We start from the raw sequence: 20,908 nt of genomic DNA on the forward strand, positions 1-20,908 counted from the left end.
AAGTACCGTTGCACCTACATGCCTACTCACTCTCACTAGTGTTAGTAGAGTATTAGTAGACTGGTAGTGTAAGGGTTAGAATAAGTTGACATGTTGTTGCAAAGTAACTTATAGTCAGTAGAATGTCTGTTGGGGAGCATCACAATAAAGAGATAACAGATATTAAGCAGACAGTCTACTAATACTCTAATGAGAGTTAGTTCACATGTCGTTGCAAAGTTACTTATAGTTAAGAGAATGTTCAAAAGACCATCAAAATAAAGTGTTACCTGACAAGCATTTATACAAAAGTAAATATATACTTTAATGTTATTCCTATTGAAACTTGTGTGTCATGTATGTACATATATTTTTAATTACACATTTGTAAAGATGAAGTTGCAATTTAGAACATTTAAAATAATTAACTTTAATATCCAATAATACAATACAGTTCAAATTAAGTACCTTACATGTCCTTTAGTATGCTAGTCAACACACTGAAAATAAGTATACTTCTTTAAAGCATGACAACATAATAGGTAACACTTTATTTTAAGATGACGTAGTTACACATTACTATGCCCTTACTACAGTAGCAAATTATGCATAAAAAACCTAACCGTAACTCTACATTAAGTCTATACTGTACATACTTCTTATTTGAATAAGTACAATTTAACTACGTCACCTTAAAATAAAGTCTAACCAAAGATTATAAAAAAAATTTATGATTTGAAATATAGCCTACCACAAGTGCATATTCAATACAGTTAGTACCCATCATAAAGTTCTTCACTCTCTTCCCTCTCATTGCCTTGATTTCCATTAAGTGTTGCGGTAGGCTTATTTTTGGAATAACCTCTATTGGTTTTGAAAACATGTGACTAAACCTCAACTGAACTTCACTATTCCTGTTATACTAACTGCCCTTTGATACTGATGGCAGATACTCACTGACTTCCATTTAATGTCTCGTGTCAAAAACCACATGTTCATGCTGAACACCATAAGTAAATGCAGTATTACTTATCACATACTCTCTACATCTTCCTCAATAAGAAGACATTTTCTGGTTGCTTATTCTATTACATTAAGGGTTTCTGCTTGTTCAAGTAGACTTATTCCTGAGTGGTGCAAGTTCAACCAACTCCTAACACCTGTGAGAACACCTACATACCCCACTTTCAAGTGAAGCTTTGAAAAACTCCTACTCATCATCTCACAATGACTGCAACGTCCTTATACACCTGCTCAAATTGCCCTACACTTGTCATCATACACTAGCATTAGCATCCTGACTACGTATTGTTTTGGTTAGCAGCCTAGTTTCAGCGTCAGGCAACATGCCCACAGACTACCCACATGCTTTGCTCTTTGGTCATGTGAACATGTTCTCATGAGTGTTCAGTCTTGCTTCTGGAGATCTTTCTTGCAGAGCTTAGTCCCAAACCACAATTTTTTCCAATAAAAAATAAAAATAAATAAAAACTCACCGGAAGGACACCAGGCACAGAGAGACAGACCAAGCCAATACGATGGAAATCCTTAGATCAACACCTGTCTCTTCATCTTCTGCCTCCTCATCTTCATTTTCAAAGCTGCACACCCACAGGTCCTTTAAATCAATTCTGTATTTCAGTCTGTAACTTGCATTTGACCTGTAAACACAGAAATATATTGTCTTGTTATGTTTTGCAATATGGCAATGATCTACAACAACATTTAGAATTTGTATTGGCATAATGTAGTCAACTTGTTATTATCGTAAAATTCTCTGACTCTGACAGACAGCCCACAACATTTTTAGGTCGGGAAGTTCGGTCTGGACTTGATCCGTTGTGGAGCAATTATGCCCGAACCAGATGCTGGCCCGAACCAATGCTGTTCAGACCAATCAAATTGTCAGAGCAGGCTTTATACGATGATGGATATGGACAGATGATCAACAGTAACGTAATTATCCACGTCACCAACGAGCGCTTGGGTTGAATTCGTTTACAACAAAGATGACTAGCGCTGGAGAATTGAGATTTAACAGAACACTTACAAATAAGTCAGATAGAATAAATGCATATTTGGCGTACTGTCCGAGGAGAGGGCTCCGGGCTCGGTATTTGGCCCGAACCCAAAGTTCCCGTATTCCAGGATTTGGAAGAACAAGCCAAGAGTGTGTGGAGGGATGCTGAAAACTGTCAAGGAATGTTAGGTGAGTTGACAGAGTTAATAATATGCTTTCTCTCATGCTGATAGGGTAGACATGGTAATTGTTTGATGACAAGTTGATTGGATTGATTATTTGAACGTGCTCCTCCCGAACTTTGTTTACGAAACATCGTGTAGATTTCGCCATCGACAGCGCATTAATTTGAAAACAGGAACAGAGAATTGTTTTAATTGAAGCACTCTGCGTAGGACAACTTTGCAAATCTACCAACAAATCTATTCACTAAAAATCAGGGAAAATAATTTGTAGTTCAGCCTTTCTGCCTTTTTGGCCTCAGCCCAAACAACCAATCTTCAAAACAAAACTGAAACTCATAAGCATATATTTTGATCACATATATTTTGAGACAGAGATACTCATCTCATAAAAAATAAATGAACAAATCCTTGGCAACATTTGACAAATTATTAAATCAGATTATTAATTCACAAATTGTCATCACACTTCATAACTGCATAGTCCAGGAACTTAACAGATTTTACAGTGTTTGGGAAAGTACTGTAGTGGTTTTTGTTGCTATTTACTGTTGTGAAAGAAAAAAAGCACCTTTTACTCCAGGGTTTCATGTACATGTCTTGTCTAGTTCATAGTTTCATTTTCATGTTCTGTTTAGTCAAGTTTGCATTGTTTTCCCTGTCAGAATTTGCCTGAGTCCTCATTCATAGTTTTTGCCATGGTTTCTGATTGATACACACCTGTTTCTTATTCCGTTAATTATTCCTTCTGTATATTTAAAGTTCCCATGAAATCAAAATGTTTTTTAGTATGAATATTGTAGCATATATGGGCTATGAATCATTCGTTCGTTTGTTCTGAATTAACAAATTCGGACTCTCTGTGTTTTCTAAGCACATTTATTCTGAAACCCAAAGCCTTTTTCTACACTCTGAACTGAGATATGTAAATCAAGACTCTCGACAATCTAAATTACCATCATGGCTCCGACATGGCTGGGTTTAGAATGTTTTCGGACACTTTATGGCACCTGGGAGTTGACCAGATGGTGGCCAGGAGATCTCCACACACACACACACACACACACACACACACACACACACACACACACACACACACACACACACACACACACACACACACACACACACACACACACACACCTTTGTATTAGAACTTAGAAATACCCGGTTGATATATGTACAATTCCATTATGCATGTGTGATTAATTTTCCTGCTTTATAATAGAGGTGTGGTTTTCTGGTGTAACTTCGAATCTTAAGTGTATTTCTAAAGAATGAATCCCTAACAGGATCACATTCCTGTAACATTACCTCTGCTAGGTCATAAACTTTATGACCCCCCCAACAGGAATTTCAAGGGGGAACACAACTCTCACTTAAATTCCGACAAAGATAGAGGAATAAACCCTGCAATCATATATTTTCTATAGGTATAGCCACTTAAGAAATGTATAGACATGGATTTGATTTCCCTGTGTCATAGTAGCCGATATCATGGCTTGATAGTGTGTGAATCGAACTTTAAATGTTTGTAAGATGCATACCGTATGTAACTTTGTGTTCCTATAATCTCCAAATGACGTGTTTCATATCTCTGTAATCCTCTCTACCTGAGGGAGGTGAATTTCGATAACCAATTGCAGTAATTTGTATCGTTTGACACATTTCATATGTCTTGAGCAAATCTTCTCAAATTCGATCTCAATCATGACTCATTCGAGTGGGCGTGTCTAACCGGACAAAGGAAAACCTTCCGCTCGAAATGCGCTAAGATGATTCGTCCTCCACGCAAAAGGAGGCGTACACGGGACACTGTTAAAAGTCCGAACCTTCAGTTTACAATCTCTCTCATCTCTGGCTTCTCTTCTCCCTCCTTCGGAAACTCTGGAAACCCAAATCCGGACCGGCTTCGGCCTGCTTCTCTTCTCTTTTATTTCTTTGTATGTTTTCTATAGTCTAGTTTCGTTTTCCTATTCGCCTCTGTTCATTCACGAGCTGAATGAACTTAGCCTGAATCATTCTCGGTAACGTACGCTCAAGTGAACCTTCAATTCTTCCCGCTACACAACTCCGGAAGAAGACCAGGACACGCATCTCCGCTCTAAAAGGAACACACACATATTCCTTTTTCTCAGCTCCACAAAAGAGTGCATCAAACTGCAAGTCTGATATATTTTAAAGCTGAATCTTAGGTGTCTCTCAAAAGGGTTCTTTGTTTGTAATAAGTTGCCAGGCTCTTCTTCAATTCTCTGACTCTCTCTCACTTCCCTTTTTCTCTCTCTCTCCTTATTTTCCCTCTTTCATTTCATTCACTCTGATCACGTTATTTCTTATGTTCTTGTTTGTTTAAATGTTTTTTTTTTTTTATTGTTTGCATGTTTACGTACGTTTATTGTAGCTTATGTAATAACTAGTATTGACATTTATTAAAACCCATTCATACTTTGACTGTCTCTGTATTTGAAAATCCATCTGTATAAAGTCAATGAAAATGCCAAAAGATCTAAGCTACACGCTCGATATTATAGACTACTTTGAGTAGTTTTTAATTCATAAACCCAGAAAGTTTTATGTTCACGGCCAGAAGATAAACTTTCTTGGAGTTTGTAAACGGGATACCCCTTCTTGACTGTGAAAATCTTACATTTATTCGCTGGATGAATGACTGATGACTAGACCAGTTACAGAACAAGGTAATCTCGATAATTGATAAAGTAAATGTATATGCGATTTATGAATTATGACCATGAGTTATGATTATTAATAATTCCAAATTCCCTATATCCTTGAGCTAATTCGTATTGACCCAGAGTCATATATACAGTTTACGTTACAATATATTAGCCTTACGGTTATCTATAAGCAAATGCGCTCCAAAACAATGACAAAATTCGCATTTAGAAGATATACAATTTTAAAGGGGTGGTATAATGCCCCTTTTCACAAGATGTAAAATAAGTCTTTGATGTCCCCAGAGTGTGTGTGTGAAGTTTTAGCTCAAAATTCTTTTTACAGCATGTTAAAATTGTCCCTTTTTGAGGGTGAGCAAAAACATGTTGTTTTGTGTGTGTCCCTTTAAATGCAAATGAGCAGCTGCTCCCGGCACAGAGGGTGGAGCTTCAGGAGCTTGTGTGTGTGTGTGTGTGTGTGTGTGTGTGTGTGTGTGTGTGTGTGTGTGTGTGTGTGTGTGTGTGTGTTAGCCGTTTCGATTACCTCACGCAGACAATTTTATGTCCGGAGTTGGACAATGATGGAGAGACTCAAGAAGACGTGACAACATGTAGAATGCAACACGACATTAATGAATGGTTAGTTGATGAATTTATGTAGCTGATGTGGAGTTAATTATCTTCAAGTAATTGATTAGCACATTCTGTCATGATAATCTATAAATCGCTTGTGTGGGAACTGTTGTAAGATGCCTACAGAGTGACATGCTATTGCATTTGTGTTACGTACTGTATTGCAATAAATGTGAAAAGACGGATGCGACAGCTTGAGCAGACTCACAAATGTGTTCTACTACAACAACTCTTCCTCTTCTCAACATGGACTGCGTGTTCCCGGGGTCAGGGTTTATGTAAATTTTAGGGTTTGTGATGTCACTAACCCGAGAGGAAGCTTGTGTAGTCCCTACCAGCCGTTTGTTGTAGTCCTTAATAAACGATTTCTTTAAAAGCAAATGTCTTCCTTTGCTTTGAACTTTGAGCGTTGTAACTTTGCATATGTTGTTTATGCTCAAATAGCAACATTACACACTATCTGTCCAATGTGGCTTTGCCGGTCTGGTCGAGTTGTGATGTAAACGAAACCCTATTGGCTATTTTAAAAAAGGGGAGGAGCTGATCGATATTTCCTGCCCTGTCTTCCATTTTCAGTGGAAATTACGTCAACACACTGAATGACACTGCATGTTTCAAGGCACTTCAGTAGGTCTTTAAGTCCTCAGTTCTTTCTGTTCATTGCTCGGTATCATCAGTATTAATGTGTGTTTTGTTATTCCTGGTGTTTATTAAAAGGATCTATTTGTTCATCCTGCGTCACGCATCATTCTCGTAATTTGGATTAAGTCACACTGCAACCGTGACACAGGAGGCCTTTAGCCCTGATGAAGGCCTATCTTAATCATCATCATCATCCTCATCACCACTATAAGATTAGACCGAATTTGACTGTATCATACCCAGTTTTCAACATATTTATTATAAATATTATATTTCATTTCACTATATTAATATACAGTATTACTTAAAAGTGAATAGTGAATGAAACAAATGCAGTGCCAGCATTTATTTTAGATGCCACATTTAGAAAAAAAAGGAAGTAGCTAAATTTCCCTATTTCTGTGGCATTTATAGTTCATTAGGTGTGGCTAAAGGACGCTGTTTAAAAAAGCTCTAAAATCCTGAAAACGAACATTTATATTATCACACTAAGCCTTAAGAAACCAAATTCACTCAGCCATTTGTGCATTTTCTGTGTAGCTAAAGTTATGATTTAACACATTTTTCGTTTGTTATTTTTGTTCCTCCAGCACCTCTGATAGATTGTTAAGCAACGGGTATTGCATAAGCCTCACCATGGGTCCTGCGTTATGTAATAGTAACGGTTCTCTGCAGATTAAAGGAGCTTCTGGTGTTTTAGCATTAGATCTAGGCTCACTTGTTTTGACCATTAAAACTCATTGGAGTATTTGATTCGTTTCTTCACTAACTGCAGCTGAGATTATTGGCTTTCTGAGATCCCAAATGGGAGTTTACACAAGTGATGACAGAATGGCTGAACCATCCAAGCGTCCTATTCTCTCACATCAAGGTCAGACAATCAATACAGTAAGATCCAGTCAATACAGAAGTAGCAGAGATACTATGTGTGCAGGAGAGTGATAATCAAACCTGCATTAAATCTCGGTGCTGTCTAGGGGAAAAACCATAGGGAAAAACACACATAAAGGTCACCAAGTTTACACATGACAACTAAACAAGAGCTTGCCACAGCCCAGCTAGTGCTATAGACATGTGCCAGAGATGTTCAAATTGCTTCCACCGAGCAGTTTTAAATGTGTACAATATTTGTACAAACCCCAAAATATAATTTAAGATATAGTACCTTACACATGTTTTTCTCCAAAATATTATATTTTTCAACCATTATACATCTTTGGAATACAATAAAACCCCATAGTCCTTAAGGTGAGTCTCTAGACCTGTTCCTTCTAGACCTTTTGTATCATAATCATGAATTAATAAATGTATAGATATTAATGTGGGTCAACACATTAAGCAATGCAAAGTATTAAAAGTGTGGTAAAGAAAATAATGTAACAATAAGGGACCTTAAATTAAAATAATTTATGTATGAATCGTACATAAATCACTAGGGCCATTTTCTTGGTCAAAACAGACATACAATAAAACTGGATTTAAAGGGTCATGAAACCCTAAACCAAATTTTCTGAGATTTTAACAGAGTTATGTGTGTTGAACACCATTGAAGACAATGTTAGCATCTGTTAGATTTAATAGTAGGGGGGAAATGGTTAAATTTTAGTTTTCTTCCACTATTTTCAGCTTCCGGGTTTAAAATCTTCATCGTGTGGCAGCAGAGCACTGTACTTTGATGGCTCATAATTATTCATGTCCTGAGTTTTCTTATCCAATGAGAAGACACTTGCTCTTAATTATTCATGACACCACATGGAACTTTCCAACGACAGACATGTCAAACTGTGATATCGCATAGTAGATAAGAGAGGCAATGATGGGACGCGCGTTTGTTTTCGTGGTGCAAACGTTCCAGTGCATCTTTCCCCGCGATGCTGCCCGGGCTGGAGACTCTGGCCCAACTCTGGTTGGTTGGCCATCAACAACGGACACATCTAAACTATGTGTGTGTAGCAACCGCTCAATTGGAGAATGGTGGACTTCGGCCTTGTACACCAAGGCAGGTTGCGTCTTACGAGTGATACGTTCCCGAGGACTTTTCTATCGCTTCAGAGGTGTGTGTGTGTCTAAAATGTAACCCTGACCGTTTTACATGCCTTTTGTTAAATAATCACTCGTTATTAAAATGTAGATATTTCGATAATACCTCATTGTATGGAACGTATGCTTAATTTGTGCAAATTTCGATGTCACTGTCCATCTTTATTATGTGGGTTTAGGGGGCGCGTAGATCTAGGCTATGTACAGAACTTTTATTTTTTAGCGGAAAATGTATTATTTTCAAATATATGCATTTATAGTGTGTATATAAACAAATATATATTTTATAATGACATAATTATACATATACATGTACATTTATATGTTTTAAATACAATTATAATTACTGTATAGGCTAATATATGTAACAGGGCATTCAGTTACTTTTGAAAGGACGAAAATAAGGTGTCAGTGTATTTCATTAGACTTTAACTTTGCCAGCTATAAAAAAATCTAGCATTTCCTCACGTTTTACCACTGATTTTTAGTGACAGTCGATATGCATGGGCCACTGGCGATGACAGTACACCCCCCCCCACACCCCCCTGCCGTGCCATACCACACCCACTCCCCTCCCTTCTTCTCACAGCCACCACGCCCAATTAAGTTGCATTTTTCAAAAAGATTGTGAGCTAGACTTGAGCTGAAAGAGGGGGGTTTCATGACCCTTTAAAATAAGAATAATAAGAATAAGAATAAATTATGGTATCTTTATAGTAGGTGTCTTTAACTTCTATGCACTCGCATAAAACAATAAATATAAAATCTATATTTAGGTGGGATACTGGTAAGTTAGGGACAGGTTTGGTAGTATGGTTAGGTTTAAAGGTGGACTAACAGTGTAATTTTAGATGTGATTACAGACGTAGTTACATAAATAATCATATTCAGAATACACAATAAGTGCATTGAATCAATGGTTAGTTTTAATGTTAGTACTAGTTAAAGACAATATAAAGTGGGCCCATAATAATAATTTGGTAACACTTTATTTTGATAGTCCACTTTAGACATTCTACTGACTATATGTAACTTGGCAACTACATGTCAACTTATTCTACTAACCCAAACCCTAACACCTAACCCTAACCTAACAGTCTACTGACAGTCTACTATGGTCTACTAATGCTCTAATGAGAGTTAGTTGACATGTAGTTGCAAAGTTACTTATAGTTAGTAGAATGTCTAAAGTGGACTATCAAAATAAAGTCGAACCAATAAATTTGACCTCATCTAAATTAGACTTGTATGTGGGGAAATCCCATCACAATCTTTGTTAGCTGGGTGATTCCCATTTCATGTCAAAAACGAAAGTAACTCTAAATATAGTTCACCATTTTAGTGTGTAATGCACATTAGTAAACGTGCATGTTTGTGTATGTATGCTAACCAGAATAATTCTTACTTGAGCTTGGCAATGACCAGGGCGTCACTCAGGAGAAACAGGTGTCTTTCCCTGGTCTTCAGTCCTTCGGTCAGCTGAGCACATGCATCCAGAATCAGCTCTGAGTTCTCATTGGTCAATCCCAGCACAAAGGGACACTGATCCACCGCCACCAGACATTGAGCTTCCTCCCTGAAGATCAAAGAATGTCTCACTATAAACCACCAATGCAACAACATTGACTACAGATGAAGGAAATAAAAGTACGATTGGGAAAATCCAACAGTGTGTGGTTGCTTTGGGTGAAAATTGTTTGTAAAATATCAATGAATTATTCTTTGCGGTGGGTCAAACAGTTTTCTTACTCAGTTCAAATATTTAATCCATTTAACTGTCACATCAGCTCAGACAACATGAAGATCAGGGAATCTATTTGTAGCAATACTTTATTTATCACAAAAACAAAGAAGATAATCCAAACGCAATGAACGTTACAGCTTTGTAAAACAAAGACAGCACCGAACAGAGAGAACCAAGCTGAGGGTTTAAAGTCCCCATGAAATCAAAATGTAGGTTTTTTGGCTTTTAGCATGAGTGTGTTTGCCTTAAGGGTATCTATAAGCTAATGTGCTCCAAAACAATAAAACCTACAGTTTCCAACCTACGCCAATATGGATAAATTATTTTGATGACATCACTCTGCACTTTAGCTTCTCATTAGATTTTCTGTCCAATCAAATGATCTCTAGAATCGGAAGAGTCCCGTCCCCAACATTATAAATAGAAGCTGAAGCTTCGGCTGAAATGGTCACTTGTTCACACAATTACTACTTTCTATGCACAATTAGCCATCTTCTCTTTGGCTCTCAACGAAGGCTGTCGTATTTTCTTCCCCTCCTCTCCCTTACCTCCCCTGCTTTGCTCCGAAGAAATTATGGATTTGATCAACTGGTCTCTCAACGCAATTGACACCATCTTCTCGACGAGAAGCTTGGGTTCGGGGGAACCTGACTGCCCTGCCGGAATGTTCGCAGCGCTTGCGTTCCTTCCCCCACTCCCCACAGACACCTGCTGATTGTTGACTCTTTCTGGGACCTGATCATGGTTGTCTCCATGGCAATTGCTGTGTATCGCTATGACAATCTTGCGGACTGAGGGACCTAGATTATGATGCCAGGCGTAGCGACTCTCCAGGCCTACACATACACAAACTCTTACATATATACACATATGCAATCACCCCCCACCCCCCCATTCCTCATCCCTCATCCCTCATCCCTCGTCCCTCGCCTTCGCCGCTTTGTACCACCAGTCTGACAGGCGGGTCTGTGACCAGCGCCGAGAAGGGCTGCAGGACCGGATGGCTGCTTGCCTGTGCTGGGTTACCTCCATCCCCCACTCCCCTCCCCTCCCACAGGTTGATGGCTAATTTCGCTGGTACTTGTGACTAAGTGACAATAAAGGCTACTACTACTACTACTACATGGAATCCCTACTATATTGGGGATATGGAACGATTTAGACTGTGTAAAAATGCTTTCCATTGGGGCGAATGAAGTCTGTTTTCACATTAGTATCATGTGAACCACCGCAGCCGCACACAATCCGCTCCGGCGTAGTACCGAATTCTGTGACCCTAGTAGGTGCTGTAATGACGGTAGACCCTGGCGTCTACTATGGTCACATAATTCGGCACAATACCGGTCCAGAGACATGATAGCATAGAACGGATCAAATGATCGAGTCGGCCCAGACCACAAAACGTATTTGACTCATTTGAATTCTACACCGAATGCTGTATTTTAAAGCGATATGGAGGAGATTAGGAGGACAAACGGTTGGATTAGAAACAGCACTGACGAGTAGAAGAGATAACACTGGTGCCATGCACCAAAATAAATGACCTACATCCTTAACATGATTACTATTAGAGTTTTGCTTTAGTAACAGTTTAATATTAAATCTAAAAGGGGAATCTAATAGACTGTGGCTGTCATAAGATGTCAAATGCAGCTTTGCCCGAGCCTAACAGCTATGGCCGAACTGTGATATAAATGAAATGCCTTTGGCTATTTTTAAAAAAGGGGGAGGAGCTGTTCGATATGTCCCACCCTGTCTTCCTGTTTCAGTGGAAATTGCCAATATATATATAGATTGTATAAATTGCAGTCACATACCTTATTGGGCTCCAAGACATTCCTAAAGTCTTTCCCAGCACCAGGTTTGGTGCAGAACGTCTCCTCTGAGCCAGACATCGCAGGTGCTGTATAAAGCAGACATTGTTTTATTCCTTGTTCTTTTTTTTATTCTATTCTATTCTATTCTATTTCTTCAGCAACAAACCATAGGAACAAGAACAGGTATATTTCTGTGTGATAAAAAAGTGTTTGCATCGTACTGAGCAGATGAAAAAGGCAGAAAGATGATACACATCGTTCCATAAAGACTGCTTTCATCATCTTCCTATTTATAATGGATTTTTTGAAACCTGATGAATTATGTTTGTTTGTTTATTAACTATTGCCACATATGGTTGTTTATTTATTTATTTATTGTTTTATTGTCTAGGTTTTCTTTCTCTCTCAGCTATGGCTGTGTTTTGGATGGAAGCACTATAAATTTGTTCATTCATTCAAGCATATCATGGTGACCATTGTGTGTTTGCGCTCTGTGCTTGTTGTCCTGGCATTCATCCCTGAATTGTGCCTTGGGAGCTGTGGGTCATTGCATTTTATTTCATCACTACAGCAGCTGGCACTGCTTGTTTGGACATTTTATGTTTATGCTTTGGCAAAAATTGCAAAAAAGTCCTCCACACATAAAGGTTAAAGAAACCCCAAATACGAGAGAAAACCCTCTTTAGTGATTTTTATTTTATTTATTTTTTTGCCTTTTTTAAAATTTTTTTTGCATATTTTGTTAGCATGTTTATGCTTTGTGCAGTGCTTTGAGCACTGGTTCAATATATAAACAGTGATGGGTAAGTTACTCTAAAAAAGTAATTTATAGCTGCTAATTATATCTTCAACAGTGTAATTAGATTACTGTATTATTTACTCTCTCTAAAAAGTATTGTATTACTTATTACTAATTACTCTCTAAATCCCATATCAACCTCAACCAGCTGAACAATACCAAGGATAGACACAAAAGTGAAATTTTAGCTCTTTCAAATAAATAATATAAAATTGCATAAATTATTCTTGAACTGACCAGGTATTTAAATGGAGGTTACATTAAAGACATACTTTTAAACATTATACATAAAATGTTCATGTTAAATCCCCTATTGTTTTATATAGAATTGTTCTAGTCTATTCAGTATTTAATGCAATTACATCAGAAGTAACTGTAATTAAATTACTGAAACTAAAGTAATCCCTTACTTTACCTTTTCTGGGGAAAGTAATTAAATTACAGTAATTACTTACACCCAACAATGAGTATAATAAGTATGCTAAATCTATTGTAATGATTAGTAGTTATAGTCAGTTGTGTCAGTTGACAATTTGCTGTCAACATTAAGTCTTAAGTCTTAATATCATATGATTGTACATAGTTTTAAACCATTTATTTATTAGTTTATAAAATAAAATAAAAACTAGCAAAAATCATCTTGCACCTTTAAAAATGTAAAAAAAAAATACTGCTGAAGAATATGTGATGACAAACCTCATCCACAGAATGTGTTTACAGCTAAAGTCAAGTCAAGTCAAGTCATTTTCATTTATATAGCGCTTAAAGGTCACATTGCATGGATTATTTTATTATCTTAGAATGTTTCCTGGGGTGCCCTTATAATGTTAGTATGTTTTTTAGATCAAAAGTTATTTAGAAATAAAAGGCCTATTTCCTAGCCTGATTTTAGCCTCTGATTTGAACGCTCTGTTTGAAGGGGCGTGTCTGCTGTGAGACTTCAGTGTAAACGCCCACTGCTGTGATTGGCTTACATGCTTGCATATGAAATATCTAGCATTACATGTGGAACTCTCTCGAAAACTTTTACTATTACAGCTATTATACGTTTTTACTATTACAGCTATCGGGATTAACGAATCGTGAGACGTTTTTTGATCGCTTTATGTATATATATTGATCACAGTTTAAGTAAGATTATTTTCATCCTACTAAGAGAAACGACGTGAAGTTGATCGTTTAGTCACTGGCTTGATTTACTGATGCATAAACAGTATTGAATGACTTTGAGAGAAAGATTATCTGTCTGAACTTGAACAATTACACATCAGAAATTCACATAACCCACTGGTTCTTCAGAGGCTCGGATGAAGGAACTAAAAAAATACTTTTGTGTTCATTTGTACATCCAAACACTGAGCAACTGCTATGCTTCGCTCGTTTGCAAGCATGATGTCTCTCGAGGAAAAAGCAATACCGCGCTCGCGCAGCTCATTTTCTAATGGGCGGGCCAAATTATTTTTGCGGGCAAAGAAGAGAAAGGGGAGGTAACCTTTCCCCTTATGACGACATAAGGGGAAGATTTCTAGATTCGCCCGTCTGAGCTTTCATTTTCTCAAAAATACCCAGGGCTTGGTTTACACCCTTCAAAACGTCTAGCCTCTGGGGGACTATAGGCAGGCTAAGGAAACTCATATTAAGGTTAAAAAACCTCATAAAGTGAAATTTTCATGCAATGGGACCTTTAACAATATAGATTGTTTCAAAGCAGCTTTACAGTGATAATAGGAATAAACAAAATAATTACCTAATTAGAATAGTTGCAAGCTAAAATATGCCATGGCTTATGCCTTATCAAGACTTAAATAAGAGAATGACTTGTCAAAGCAGTCAGCATCCCATCATTTTACATGACAGCTTGATCGAACAGGATTATGTATTTAAAGACAGGAAACGGCCAGCTGCTTTCCTGTTTCCATAGTAACCTAGGCCAGAAGAGATGGTAAACATGCTGACCTTTAAGAGTTTTGCAATTTAATGTTTTTTAAAGGCAAACTGCATCAGAGCAGTATTTAAGGGACATTTAAATACTCCCATTGTAGGCCATATACATGCACAACAGGACAATTCAGCACATTGGTTTTTCTTATAAGTTATTGATTCTGCAATCCTCTTTTCAATAACACCTCTTTACAGAACTGCTTTGTTTGTGCACCTCCTATTGGTAAAGGAATGAATGACCTCTATTGGAGAAAACAGTCCCTCATCTTTCAAGAGCAGGTCTCATTATTTCCTATCAAATAAACAGGTTTTGTAAACCACTGAACATCTAAAATGAGGCTGAACATTCTGTTCCCTTATTAGGTCTGGACTTGGCTCAGACTGAGCTGCATTTTTCACCCTTTCTTTGTAAAAGTTCATTAATCTGAGCAAGGGTCATTTACACTTTATGCAAAATTAAACCTCCTCTTTCGTCTTCTTTTGTTTTTAATCACACTACTTGTCAGCGATCTCCGCTGATTTGGCTTCTTCAATGACATTCAGGCTAAATCCTGATTCACAGTGGACCCAAAAAGCATTTGGTCCCTTAGGTCACAAAATCCCTGAATGGCATTGGATGACATACAAAATATCAAACCAGTGGCATTTGCTAACAATTGAGTCTAGATGTTTTCTTAGAACTTTATTTGTTGGAGCCATTTTGTAATTACAGTTAAAGGGGACCTATTATGCGTTTTTTTTTGTTTTTGTTTTTTTTGTTTTTTGGGTTTACTGCAATAGGTTTTCATACTTGAATGTAAAAAAACAAAACATGATTTTTTCACGTATTTTACATTGTTCTAGCACCTCTCTATAGTCTGTCAGTAACACTCTGCTTAGTTCTTGTCTCTATGAAGCCCCACCTTACGAAAAGCACGTGTTCTGATTGGTCGGCTGGACTGTGTGTTGTGATTGGTCAACCGCTTCGAGCGTGTTTGGGAAATATCACACCCCTTACCATAACCGCGTTTGATCTGGGGTGGATAAAACAGCGTCTCTTGGACATGGTAACCTCAAATTACTAACACAACTCAACCAGGCCATGCTAACTTTTTTTTGCGTATGCCATGGGTGGGATTATTTAAATGAGGAATATTGTGATGTGTATGTTACCGGAAGAAAACTCAAGACTACAATCAGGGAGTTCAGACCCAGTGTGCACTGATATAGAGAACAACTTCATTTGGAGTGACTTTGTGCTTTGTAACTTTGCAGAGCTTTTTCATGCTCAAACAGCAACATTACTCACTAGGGGCCAGATTTACTAAAGAGGGGAAATCAGCGTGAGAACGCAATTCCATAAAAGCGCTGATGGGAGTGGAAAGTTCTGTGCGTGATCTACTGACAACACGCAAATTAAAGAACACAGGATCATTTCCATAATGACCAACGCAATCTATCAGGGGAGGGGAGGGTCTCTTTTTTTCCCCAGATCTTTCGATTTAATGGACAAAATAAGCTCGAGCAATTTACATATGAACTCATGCGAAGACGACGGAAAAACATTCTGAGAGCAGCAGTTTTAGTTTCTGCTCTGACAGCTGCAAGTCCATGCTGAGTGTATGTTAGAAATCAGGAATGGTGAGAGAACATTGGGCTTGGCACGTTTTTCGTCTTGCAACCAAACTTGTGTCTTTAGTTGACAAAGTTTAAATCCTGTCTGGCTACCGCACTTCCCTTAATGTTACGAATTATGTCAGTAGGCGCAGAGCAGGCGTTTTTTGGTGGCTGTTTGAACGCATTCGACCATGAGCGCGAAACCAATCTGGCTGAATGCGTTTTCGACTACCTCTGGAAGTGGTCGAAAGTGGTTAAGCTCAAAGCGTTTTAGAACCCGTTTACACCTGTATTTAGCGTCGTCCACTTGTGATCAGATCGACCAAAATGCATCTTAATACCGGCTGTAAACAGAGCCATTATGGACATATTCTACTAATGTTTGACAACTAGAAAATGTCCAAATACTTTTGGTATACATACTTGGTTTGACATAGGCCAATGGGATTCATACATAAGTGTGGACCATAAGTGTGACTTAAGTGTTTAAGTGTTAACCGTGAATGAGCTATACTTCATATTTTACTGTTATCAAAATGCATTTTGTAAAGACAACAATTTTTTTGACATTTTTTATATCCAATTCATTATGAAATACAAACAGCGCTGTCAAGAATTTGCCAAAAACAGGCATGTTGGATAAAGAAGATGCATTTCAAAAATGATTGTACAAACTGTCATTGTGCATATGCAATTAATTATGCATTCATATGTGAACAATTGAGCATTTCCTTTAGTATGTGCTTTAATATTCACATCATCAGGATTCAAGAATCTCATCATGAGTCCCACTAGAGGCAAACACTATTCAAGCACAGCATGCATCAGTTATTTAGTATATATTAATGCAACATGGCATAATTACAGAGCCTTTCTGGAACCTTCTTCCGCACTATTGCATTCTGGGGCAATTATGCAGCGCCAAACAATGATCACTTGTTCACGCAGCCAGTGCAAAACAAGTCTGTGTCATTTGTATAGCATGGAGCCAATTTATCAGTCTGTCTGAGATTGGCAAAGGACTCTGGCTTCAAAAAATCACTTTATTCAGTTGTATGTCATAAAATGTCTCTATTTGAAACTGTATTCTTCACTATATGCGAGTCTTCAGTGTATAACAATGAAGTTATGGCAAGTCAGACTCACAGTGTTTCACTTTCACCAGTACTTATCACTGTAGGAAACATAAGAGTTCACTTTCTTATTTTTAATAGGTAAGTAGACTATTTAATCATACAAATAATCAAACCAATTCATAAACAATCCTATAAATATAAATATTTAATAAATGTTTAAAGAACCTATTTAAAAAAATGCATAGAATTATTCATAATTATTTTAAATTAAAAATAAATAAATCTTTTTTTTTCTTCTTTTTTTTTACTGTATCACTTTCTGATAGAATCAAACTAGGGTAACACAAATGTTTGGCATGCCAATAAGTGCTGAATGATTGAATGAATGAATCAATCAAATTATTTTCTGATACAATTATGCTATAACAATATTTGTTAACATGCTAGTAAGTGCTTATTTGTAATTGGTTATTTTAGAAGTTGGTCATAAATTACAGAATAACTTGAGTCCACATCATGTATAAAACATAATACAAATATATAATAGTTTCAAAGTTGTAAAGTCTTAAAGTTAATATAAATGACAAAACATTAGAAATGTAACGATACCCTCATGTCACAATTCGATACATATCACGATACTGAACTCATGATACGATATTATTGCAATACTCTAAGACGTGGTAAAAGATTAACAAAAAATGTACTGTTGATTAAAATGCTAAATTTGATATTACATTGTGTGTGTAAATGAATATAGGCTTGGACTTGGTGCTGGAAACCCAATGCACAGGACAATAGTGACACCAGAATAAAAATATTCATGATTCTGAAGCTAAAAATTCAGAATTATTTTAGACGAACATGCTTTCACTCTGTCACTGACTATATTTAAAACAATGTATAGGCCACTTTTTACATTTGCCATTATCAGGACCCACAAATATTCCCCCATTGCATTATTATATTAAACATTATATATAGTAGCTTAATGTAGTACTGGCACTAAAATTCTGTAAACTTGAATTTTTTCTCACACAGAAATTAAAATTTTGGGCGAATTATACACAATACATATTGTCATTATCCAAGAAACATATTGATGCATTTTTGTATTGTGATATATTGTGACACGATATATTGTTACACCCCTACATAACATCCATGCTTTGTATAATTTATACAAAAATTCCATATTATTGTAAATTGGAAACTTGAGAATAAGAAGCTAGTTTCTGAAAAGTATTTTTCTGATACAATCATAGATAGATAGATAGATAGATAGATAGATAGATAGAACAGTGCACAAACATCTATTAATTCTATAAAACTTTGTTTATAGACCCATAAAATAGAATCATAAGAATTTGTATTTGTATTTTAAAAAGTAAGCAAAAACTTTGATATCCCCACCCTCAGAGGTACTCACTGGCTGTATGGGGGCAGTGGTGCCATCATAACTTCCTCTCCTTCTCATTCTGAGAGACCTTTTAACAGCACCACCCGCTTCCAGAGTCTCACACTGTTTATCCCGAAGATACTTTTCCAAAACTGGAGCCTTTGAGAAGAGTTTTCAGCACCCTACTTGCGATCCAGTTTGAAATAAACGCTTGCTTCTCTTAACTGGCATCTTCAGCAGTAACTAATGAGCCTGAGAACAATGGAGGACAAATGGGAGGAGAGAGTGGTTCCGCTTGACCTGGACCAAACCTGCCTGCTGTGGCAGCCACTTGTTCTTTGGGCTTTTTCAGCCATGTTTGCTCTGACACAATTAAAGTGGCTGCTCCCCTGTTTACAAGCTAATGATGATCGGCTCCCACAAGAACAACACCGGTAGTTTATAGCACAGAAATTAAACACTTCAAAGGATGTGCACCAAAGACATTGACTTGACATAGAAATGTCAAGTTATAATAGCTTTTGAATAATTAGATGTATATATATATATATATATATATATATATATATATATATATATTATTTATTTTTTATCTAACACTCTGTAGCTGACATAATGCAAACATTTATAATAATCATTTATAACTGAAACAAGAAACAGCGAATTCTCTTCTCTAACATTCAACCTGTTGACAGAAAATTGCCTGAGAGAGTAATGAAGTGATGTCAAAGCCAGTTCTGAAGAAGAATGTGTAAGAAATGTTGATAATGTCATACAGGAAAAAATGTATAACCTATTACATAAGCTTCTCCAGTCAAAAATGCATTATCAATGACTGTATGTACAGTTTGCATGAAAATGCACCTAAGAGAATGTTAAGATAAATGAGGGTTGAGCTTCCTCTATGAATGATACGGTATGTCCACCCATGAGTATGTACGCACATGTGTATGCAGTGGTGTACAGTGTTTGAGTAAATGTAATTAGTTACTGTACTTAAGTAACTTTTTGCCTACTTTGTAGTTTTACTGAGTATCAAAGATATTAGCAAACTTCTTCAAAGCGCATCTGTGATGTCTGTCATATGATGCTTGAAGTAAAACACAAGACGAGATGACTATGCAGACTCACATCAGGCTTTACTGAACATAGCTCGGGGAAAAAAACAGAAATCCAGACATAACCAAAACAACCCAGAGCAAGCATTCTGAACAGACCTCAATAATGGAACAAAGATATCTGCCCTGCTAGGCAGATATACAACAGTCCCTCCACCCTTAAAACCAGAAGGATCAATAATGTCAGGCCAAAAATAAATAAATAAAACAAACAAGCAAAAGTACAAAAAAAAAACTTACCACTCGTTTCAGAAAGTCTTTGTGAACTCCTTTATAAACTACAACACCAAAATAAACAAACACATCGATACACTGCCCGTAACCCACACAATGGACTAGCCATCTCCATGACCCTAAACGGTCTCTATTAGTCTCTGTGGTGGTTTGTGTATGCGTGTCGGGTATCGTTTTTCCTCATAGAACACCCCCTCACTGTCTGCTGAAACAGTGTTGGTTTCTGTAAGGGATGCAGATGGAGGTGATACTGGGAGGTGAGGACAATGACTCTGGACATTTATTCCCGGAGGAGATGATGGTAGCTCTGTTGGAGTGACAGAAGAGTCAGCAGACTGTGTTGGGAGCTCTTCTGTCCCGATCAGTCCACTCTTCCTTAGCTGGTCAGCATGGCGACGCCATACGGTGCCACCCGGGAGCTCAACCTTGTACATCAATGGTCCAGCTTTCTCCTTAACTACAGCCACGACCCACTTGCAATCACCCCTGTAACTTCTTGCAAGCACAGTTTCATCAACCATAAAGCTCCGTGTGGCTCTGGCAGGGTTCCTCTGCCCTTGTTTCATTTGCTTGTCCTGTACAGTCTGTTTAATGTTAGGCTGAATCAGATCCAATCTGGAACGAAGTGAACGTCCCATGAACAGCATAGCCGGAGTTTGGTTTGTGGTAGCATGGGTGGCATTTCTGTAAGCAAACAAAAAATTTGACAGCTTTTGTTGGAGTGTCAGTTTCTCATGTGTCATGGCTTGAAGCCCTCGTTTAAGGCTTTGTACAAACCTCTCAGCAAGTCCATTAGTAGCTGGGTGCCACGGAGCAGACGTGACATGCCTGATGCCATTTCTGCGAATGAATGTCTGGAAATCAGTAGCGACAAATTGCGGCCCATTGTCACTTACTAACTGGCGCGGAACTCCAGTTCTAGCAAACAAGTCTCTCAGTACCTCGATGGTGCGCAAAGAGGTGGTTGTGCTCATGGTGAAAACCTCAGGCCATTTTGAACAGGCATCAACTACCAC

General features: G+C 37.5%; 1 protein-coding gene across 1 annotated transcript; it reads right to left on the reverse strand.

Moving 5' to 3' along the window:
* Positions 1-1,471: 1,471 nt before the first annotated feature.
* On the reverse strand, positions 1,472-18,917 carry LOC309482420 (rho GTPase-activating protein 20-like; the record flags this gene model as incomplete). The annotated part of the gene is made up of 4 exons (XM_082147766.1): positions 18,571-18,917; positions 11,730-11,815; positions 9,574-9,744; positions 1,472-1,640 (listed from the first exon to the last, which is right to left on the reverse strand). Exons 1-4 carry the CDS (start codon positions 18,616-18,618, stop codon positions 1,472-1,474), a joined length of 474 nt encoding a protein of 157 aa, XP_082003892.1. The 5' UTR covers positions 18,619-18,917.
* Positions 18,918-20,908: the final 1,991 nt, after the last annotated feature.

The sequence above is a fragment of the Leuciscus leuciscus genome, assembly GCF_965113295.1.
Source record: "Leuciscus leuciscus genome assembly, chromosome: 19".
NCBI classification, from domain to species: domain Eukaryota; kingdom Metazoa; phylum Chordata; class Actinopteri; order Cypriniformes; family Leuciscidae; genus Leuciscus; species Leuciscus leuciscus.